The following is an 8,743-nucleotide window of genomic DNA, read 5'->3' on the forward strand; positions in this document are numbered from 1 at the left end:
ACTGAGTTTACATCTGTAAAATAAACGGACCTGGACCAGATTCGTGAGTGCTGGATTTATTTTTGCAAAGTTGAAAAGTGGACAACAGCTGGCTCCTCACACTCAGGTGGCTTTTAAAACACAAGGCAGGATTTGCCACTACACACAGAATGGTAAGAGAGTGTAAAAGTCACGGTTAATGCGTCTCATTGCAGTAAACATTATGCACAAACCAATATCTGACACGGTTACATGTATTTATGTCATGAATGTGCAAGGTGCTTTTGTTTTGAAGGGTATGCACGTCAACCGGAAGACTTATCTCGATATTACATTGGACCATAAAACTTTAATTGTTTTCCCACAGCTCGACTCAGTCATTGGGTCGTTGGTTGTCCTTCGTAGAGGTATCTCAAATTAATGTTTAAATGGAGACATTAAAGAGCGTACTGGGGTTTGAGTGGATGGACTGCAGCAGTGTTTTGATATTTTTGTGTGTTTTCGTGTTGTTGGCCGATATCCTGAAAAACAGAGTCCCGGAAAACTTTCCTCCTGGACCGTGGTCTCTTCCTTTGATCGGTGACCTTCATCGTATCGATCCCAGGAGAATCCACCTGCAGTTTGCTGAGGTAGGTCGAGGCGGAGCAGGCCTGAAGTGATCCGAGCTGTCAGATAAAAAGACATTTGTTTTAAGAGATAAGGTCCATATCACTCTGAACGATGATGGGCGTCACAAACAAACTGCCTCACACTGTCCTAGCTTGAACTTGGGCTCATGTTGCAATAATAGCAGTAGCAGGGATAGCATCCGATATTCAAAATTACTTATTTCAAATTAACAGATTAAACTAGCAGTGCTACCAAGGAACACTTAATGTGCTTTAAATTATGCAATAAAATTACATTTTCTCTAGAAATATATTTTTCTCATATTTTTAAATAATCTGAATGTTAAGAAATATGTGGGGAATCTTAAAATGTAAGAATAGCACGTTTTCCCATCTCAGTGTGTTTTAAGCCTTTAATTAAAAAAAAACTTTTCAAAATATTTTTTGCAGTCTTGAGTGAAAACGATCCAAACTTCTTTAATGTTAAATAATGTAAAAAATACAGTGTGGAGTTTTAAATTAAGTAATATTTTATTGTAATATGTTGCAATATTGTTGGACCCTTTTATCCTTTTATAGTCCTGACTGTCCGCCCTTTGACCTGCCATTACCAGATCATATGCATAACATAAAACCACAAAAACTAGCATTAAAGGAAGTTTTTAGTTTTTATATAAAAGATCTTTTAAAAGATCTTTGTCCTTTTGTTCAGTTAATTATTTCTCAGAGCATAATTAACCAGATGAGAGTCTACTCTCAAGTTTAAAAGCGCTAGAATACTAAATGGATTTTGGTTTATTTTGGTTTCTTCATTATGAATAAAGTAATGTGTTAAAGAATATGCATTATATAAGAAGGTACACCATAAAGTAAGGAAAGCTATCGAATGTTTAGAGTGCTCTTATCTTGTGTCGACTGATTTTTTTTCTCTGTGCCATCCTAAGATGAAATCAAGTCTTAGTGTGACTGAAACACCAATCAGCTCTGTGCTTTAGTTTGCAGAGAAATATGGAAAGATTTTTAGCATTCGGCTCTTTGGTGGAAGGATCGTTGTCATCAATGGTTACAAGCTTGTGAAGGAGGCGCTGGTTCACAGAGGAGAAGATTATGCAGACCGCCCTATGATACCACTTTTCAGAGAAGTGGCTGGAAACAGAGGTATGACTGTGCACAATTAATATGTAGCATTTGGTGATTTAAAACTCATAATCTTTTTAAAATGACTTGCAGTCTAACCCTGTGTGTTTTGTCTTTGAGGTATATCGTTATCAAGCGGTGAAATATGGAAGCATCAGAGGAGATTTGCTCTGCATACGCTCAGAAACTTTGGTTTAGGCAAGAAGAGCCTGGAGCTATCCATCCAACAGGAGTGCCAGTATCTCACAGAGGCTTTTTCCACACAGCAAGGTACTAAACATTTCTTATTTTTCACAAACAGCTACAGACAAGCTCACGACTCAGTGTGCTAGTTTACTCTTGTAGGTGTTACCTAAACAGGTAATGTTCTTAACTGTGACGTGCACTAGAATTCACAAATAGGATGAAGAACTGGATTTTAAACTTTGGATCATAAACACAGGACTAAGTCACTGCCTGTTTATTAAAAAGACCACACCTGTCTGCACTCAGGAGGACATCTCATGCCAGCCTTGTAGCCATCTCTGATAACCATCTAATAAAACAAGTATTTTTCTAACCACTATGTTCTGTCTTTTACAGGTCAGCCTTTTAAGGCCCAGACACTCATGAACAATGCTGTGTCCAACATCATCTGCTGCTTGGTGTTTGGGGAACGATATGAGTACACTGACCAGCAGTACAAGAGCATTCTTCAACACTTCAATGAGATTGTGGACTTGGAGGGAACTATGGGAGTACAGGTGAGTTTTGTATTTAAACTGGACATGGTAATCTGTCTTTAATCTGGGTTTTCCAGAAGAAGTTAGCAGGTTATAGAATCAGTAAAATCTTAAATGGTGCATCCAGGAAATAAAATAAAAGTGTAAATAGTGAAGATGTACTAGGATACTTTAGCATTTTAATAGCAGTGTTAAAATACAGCATTTAAAGTGTGAATAGCAAATAACCATGAGGTTAATCACCAGTTTTGGTAAATAATACTATATTGATTTTGTTGTACAAAAATACATAAAAAGAGAAAAGTTAAGCTATTTTCAAAGATGAACAAATGCTCCAAAATAATTCTTAACAATGCTACATGTTGAATACACTGCTCTCCTCTGATTGCATTATTTAATTCTGCCAGCAGGTGGTGATGTTTTGATGACTACAACAAAACAAAGGTCACAGATTTTAAATGACATCAACCTCCCTTTGAATGCAAACTTACCATTGATTGGACAGATACGTAATCTTATCATACACTTAGTTATTTAAAACACCCTGACTTGGCAAAAAATACAAGGGTAGCAGGCATATTATCACTACCCTGAAGCTAACACAGTTAAATAAATGCAGCCATCATTAATTCAAAAGTTTATGTTTATTCCAACCATCTCCCATAAAAGGAAGCTATAAGACCATCCGCATAACGTGAATAGAAGTGGACCAAGCATAACTTTCAGAGGATCACTACTAAGTTTTTCTTACTATACTTTTTCAAAATGTGCGTATGATACAGTGTCATTCATCAGCATGGAGATGTTCAGAGTAATATGATTAATTTTCTATTTCAAAACTTGAACCTGACACTTAATAAATAGCTAATATCCAATGTTCTTCTATTTAGAGTTCAGGATCAGATACACACTGAGTACAAATAACTTAAAACAAAATATGAGGCAAGGGAACTCCCTCGATCCCTCTCTCCTCACTTCATTTCCTGACATCCCTCCTAGTAGAAAGGATGGAGACACAAGTGAATGACACAAGCAGAGGATCCAAGGATGAAACTTCAGAGCTTCTGGATTTATCTGGTGTATGTTTTGCTGTTTTGAAGCCATCTTGGTTTTGTGGCTTAATTTGGACAATAGTGTGGAGTGGGGGAATAGGCAACGAACCAAACTGCTTTTTCTCTTTGATTATTTTTCTTTAGTTAACATTTACAATAATCTATACAGTGTCACTCATTTGGGCTTTGTAAACTAAACTGTTAGCTTTTTTTCTGTTTGATTGCTTTTACCAAACTTAAGATAAAGTTTGCTTTCAATATTGACTGGGATTTTAATGGGGCTTTCTGATGCAGTTGACTCATTTTTGGAGCCTGCCTTTAGTTGACAATTTTTCACCACAGATGCTCATCCATAAATCAATACATTTTACATATAAAACCTGCTGTGAATATTAATGATGTGGATGTAATATTTAAAAGCTTTAAAGGGTTAGTTTGTCATTACTCCACCTAGGTATGTGTATGTGATTTTAAACCCCTGACTGACTGACTGACTGACTGATGGATGATCTGGTACCTGTCTCGTTGCTCTGTAGCTGTATAATACTTTGCCGTGGCTGATGAAGTGGTTGCCGGGATCTCACAAGAAGTTTTTCCATCTGGTACAAAAGATCTTTGATTTCATTGAAGTCAAGATCAAAGAACACAAAGAAAGCTTTGACCCATCCTCACCGAGAGACTACATCGACTGCTTCCTCGCAGAGATGGGAGAGGTAAAAAAAAAATATATAAAAAAACTTCTTTCTTTTTTTTTGTTTTTATGGTGTTAAAATATTTTAACAGATGCATTTTTCTTTTGTGTCTTAGAAGAAGGAGGACAAAGATTGTGGTTTTGATATAAAGAATTTGTGTGTCTGCGCTCTGGACCTTTTTGGTGCTGGAACTGAAACCACTACAACAACTTTACACTGGGGGCTGCTCTACATGATCTACTACCCTCAGATACAAGGTTTGTGTTTGAGAAGAGTTACACAACTCTAAAACAACTGGGCAGTCTAGTCCAGTCTGAAAATGTATAAACACCAAAAAATAGAAAGAAAAAAATGTTTTATGGTAATACTAAATATAAGGTGCTTAGATAAAGCAGCTGTTCTTTAAAGCAGGTTTATTTGATTTGCTGGGAAGTTTATTCATCTAATTGCATTGAATTGCTCTCATTGTGTGTTGTCTTTGTTGCACAGAGCGAGTCCAGGCTGAGATAGATTCTGTCATTGGTTCATCCAGACTGCCCTCTATGAGCGACAGAGACAACATGCCCTATACTAATGCAGTCATCCATGAGATCCAGAGAATGGGCAACATCGTCCCCTTAAATGTGGTTCGCATGGCATCAAGAGACACCACTCTGGACAAGTATACAATCCCAAAGGTAGGCTGAAGAGCTAATGTCTGTGAAGCTATTGAAATCATGGTCTATCTTCTCTCAATATTTAGAATTTACCATCCACTGTCTGTGCCACTTTTTCCTTTCGAGGTGGAGCCTCTCCCACCTGTCATTGGGCCAAGGCGGGGTCACCAGCCTAGTCATGGCTATTTACAACTTGAAATTGACAAAATTATGATTGAATCATATATTTTTTTATTTAATATGGTCAATTAATCCTCTGCTTTTTCAGAGCTCAGGTTTTTAATTTTCTCAAATTCGCCTGTCAGGTTTTTATTGAGATCCATTAGATGACAGCTTTAGAAGATGTCCTTTGAATAACTCTAATGATGCAATTTCTCAGGGTACCATGGTCATGCCCACCTTGGATTCAGTTCTTCACGATGAGACGATGTGGGAAACTCCACACACCTTCAACCCTCAACATTTCCTGGATCAAGATGGACAATTCAGGAAGAGAGAGGCCTTCCTCCCTTTTTCAGCAGGTCAGTCAGGTTTACAGCCACAGTCTGCGTATGTGAGGTATACAGAGCCACAGTGAAGTTATCCTATGGCTTAAGGCCCCGTTTACACGATAACGTTTCATCTGAAAACGCTAAAACGCTGTGAAAACGCAGTGGAAAAAAATCTGCGTTTACCAGGAAACAGTGGTGGACTGAAAACGCTGTAGTAAGCATTTCAGGCCTGTAGTTGGTGCTATAACTGTCTTGTCAAGAAGCTGCTTTTAGGAGATCTCCACCGAAGTAGAGTTAAGCCGATCATCTGGTGTATTGGGGAAAACTAAGTTCAAAAGTGGAGCAACAGATGCACATTTTGTATAAAGATAGTCAGCAGATACAGCATATTGAGCAGCACAAGTGTAACGGATGTGGTTAAGGCATAGATGTGGAGACCGACACAGGAACACTTTTCAGGATTTATTGGTCTGCAGAAGACACAAAACACATATTTTTCCTTCTGCACCTCACTCTGCACGTCAGCTCCCTCATCAATGTGGACTAGCACTGTGTGAGCTAAACTGTGCACTATAGCCACATAATAAATGTAACAAAACACAGCCAAACAAATGTTATTAATATAACACACAAATTGTGAATAAAACTGTCTACCAAATCACACCAGATATTAGTGAAAAACATACTTGTTAGCCTTAATAATCTTAACAAATCAACCGACAAACATGTTAAACACAGTGTGTTTATGAAGCGGCGACACCTTGTGGATAAAGTAGGAAGAAAAACTGTGGAAGGAAAACTAAACAGATGTACCAGAAAATAAAGAGAAATCAAACAAAAATCATCCCTGCAGAAGACTCAAAACACATATTTTTCCTTCTGCACCTCACTCTGCACGTCAGCTCCTGAACGACAGATGTTAAACAGTAAATAAAACAGTAAATCTGCTCTGAATGAAAACAAAGCTTCTGGCGGGACGCAGTACAGGGAATCGCGCCTAAAAACTAATGTGAAAAGATCGTCTAAACTCTATTTTAAACTGTTCAAAACAGCACCAAAACAACAGGACAAGGTAATATTATGAACAGGCAGCACTACACACCAAAATGTACGGTTTATATACCTTATTTCATAATATAAACAGCAGAAAGATATCGGAGCATTTTTACATACAACTTACCCTCATCAATGCGGACTAGCACTGTGAGGGGCATAGTGGAGGAGCTACGGAAACTTAGGAGGTACATAAAGCATGAAAGGCCAAAATGGCAATTTCTGCAGGAGAAATAAAATAACTCCAAATAAAAACAACTGATTGATAAAATTCACAAATACCCATTAAAATATTCAAAGAAAACTAATGCAAATTCTCAAAAATAAATTACAAAAATATATAGAAAATAAAATGCATTTTTAACTTTGTTACACAAGCACAACACGGTAGTTTGCGACGATCGTAACAACAGTACTGTTGTCCTGTTGTATGCGCTCGAGCGAGGCAGAGTGTGACGTCAGCTCACGGTTTACCGTTTACACAGCAACGGTGTCGCGAGCGTTTCAGAAAAATCCTACTCTGGAGGCCGTTTTTCAAAAGTTTGTGTTTTAGGTCAGCTGAAACGCAACATAACTTTAGCGTTTCACCCTAAAACCGTTGTCATATAAACGGCCCCTAGAGTTTAGCAGAAACACTGGGCACTTTCTATCTGCTGGCTTACCTTATATTTTTATTCAATTTCCAACAGACTGGTATGTTTTTTGGGGGTTCCTTTAAAATGTTAGAGATCTAGTGAGGTTTAGCGCACATGCTACTGGTTTGCACAAAGCTCCAATAAAAGAGCAAGCAGTGGCTGAAAAAGTGGCTGCTTGTGTCTTTTATGAGAGGAAGCTAGTAATCAAAGGTTACAGAAGTAACCTTTGATATTAGGTTGTTTAAAGTTAACCACACTGATAATATGATACAGAGACTTTAAATTTCTGAAAATGTACAGAGTTACTCGAGGGACTGATAGCAAGATACAAACAGATATGAAATAACTGATGTGATAATTACATAAAAAACTAAGGTGAAACATCTGGGTTAAAAGTATGTTTCATAGAAGCTCCTGCTCTGTAATTAATCACAGGGTTTTATTTAAGACTCTTCAGTGTTAATGTTGTTTATTACATGAGCACTATTGAACCTTAAGGTTTGTACAGAAGTTTTTTCTGCTTCTCACATCAAAATTTGCACCACTCACATTAAAACACTGCTTCATAGCTTGGTTATCGTGTCTGTAATTCTTTCTGGTTTAATTTAGATGTTTTCTTTTTATTGGTTAGAAATATATCTACAGAAAAAGGGGCAGTGTGTGTGCTTATACCTGACAGATAAACTCTCTTGTGATACTTAATGCTTGAACGTCCCTCGCAATGGGCAAGGCATCCATATCACCATACAGTCATACATCCATGTGTTGAATCTGTAATTCATGACTTTTTATCTTCAGCATGCCCCAATCCTCTGACTGCTCAGCAAATTTGACATCTGGCTTGACTGCTAATGCTTTAGAGGCACTAATAAAGACACTGTTGCATAAACCTCTGGTGTTAAAATAACTTGTGTTGATGTGTATCCTCAGGGAAGCGTGTGTGTATTGGGGAGCAGCTTGCCAGGATGGAGTTGTTCCTCTTTTTTACCAGCCTCCTTCAGAGGTTTTCTTTCTCTGCTTGTGATGGAGAGCAGCCCAGTCTGGAGTTTAGGTTAGGAGGCACTCGCGGTCCCAAGCCATACCGCCTCTGTGCTGTACCAAGATAAACCAACAACCAGCTAACTTCACACACAGGATATCATCATCGTGTTTCTTCATATACTTTAAGACAACATTAATGCTCTTCTGTCATTTGTCTACCATATCATTCTTGTCTGTGTGACTCCACAATGAAATTGTTTTATTTGCTGACACTTGCTTAGAGTTTAAAAAGTAAAACTGTATTTAGTTTGTGCTTTATTTACTAACTCAAATTCAGGCTGTGGTTTTGGTTGGAGGTTTGTCAGATGTAAAAATAACTCTAAAATTCAAAGGTCTAATTTCTAATCTTCAGTCTATTCTTCAGTGTCTGCATGCATAGGTTTATATATCTGCTGTCAGTAGTTAGTATGCTGAAAACTGCATTTTTTTGGATTTGTATGAACAAGAATTAATAAACAATTTACATTTTTTGTGTTTTTCTGTATTTCTTTAAGCAAATGTCATTTAAAGCCTAAACCCAGCATTTTGAGCATTGTTTCTGCTGTTAAAGTTCAGAGAGCTCGTAAGCTCCAGATTTCTCTTATCTTGGTAGAAACATGCACCATGATGTACTGACTTCTGGGTTTTCCCTCTGTACCTTTTGATGTGGGGACAAAAACTATTGAGCTTGAGAAACT

General features: G+C 37.6%; 1 protein-coding gene across 2 annotated transcripts; it reads left to right on the forward strand.

Annotated features, from left to right (window-relative positions):
• Positions 1-346: 346 nt before the first annotated feature.
• LOC141788638 (cytochrome P450 2J4-like) lies at positions 347-8,465 on the forward strand. Of its 2 annotated transcripts, none has more exons than XM_074667580.1 (9): positions 347-608; positions 1,583-1,745; positions 1,845-1,994; positions 2,307-2,467; positions 4,035-4,211; positions 4,306-4,447; positions 4,680-4,867; positions 5,226-5,367; positions 7,956-8,465. In XM_074667580.1, the coding sequence occupies exons 1-9, from the start codon at positions 408-410 to the stop codon at positions 8,129-8,131; spliced, it is 1,500 nt and encodes a 499-aa protein (XP_074523681.1). In that variant the 5' UTR covers positions 347-407; the 3' UTR covers positions 8,132-8,465. The 2 variants fall into 2 exon arrangements, with proteins under 2 accessions (XP_074523681.1, XP_074523682.1); XM_074667581.1 differs by having other exon boundaries at positions 4,309-4,447.
• Positions 8,466-8,743: the final 278 nt, after the last annotated feature.

Source organism: Halichoeres trimaculatus, unplaced genomic scaffold, assembly GCF_033239565.1.
Source record: "Halichoeres trimaculatus isolate MK-OKI-2021-1 unplaced genomic scaffold, fHalTri1.1 fHalTri1_scaffold_4, whole genome shotgun sequence".
Classification (NCBI taxonomy): domain Eukaryota; kingdom Metazoa; phylum Chordata; class Actinopteri; order Labriformes; family Labridae; genus Halichoeres; species Halichoeres trimaculatus.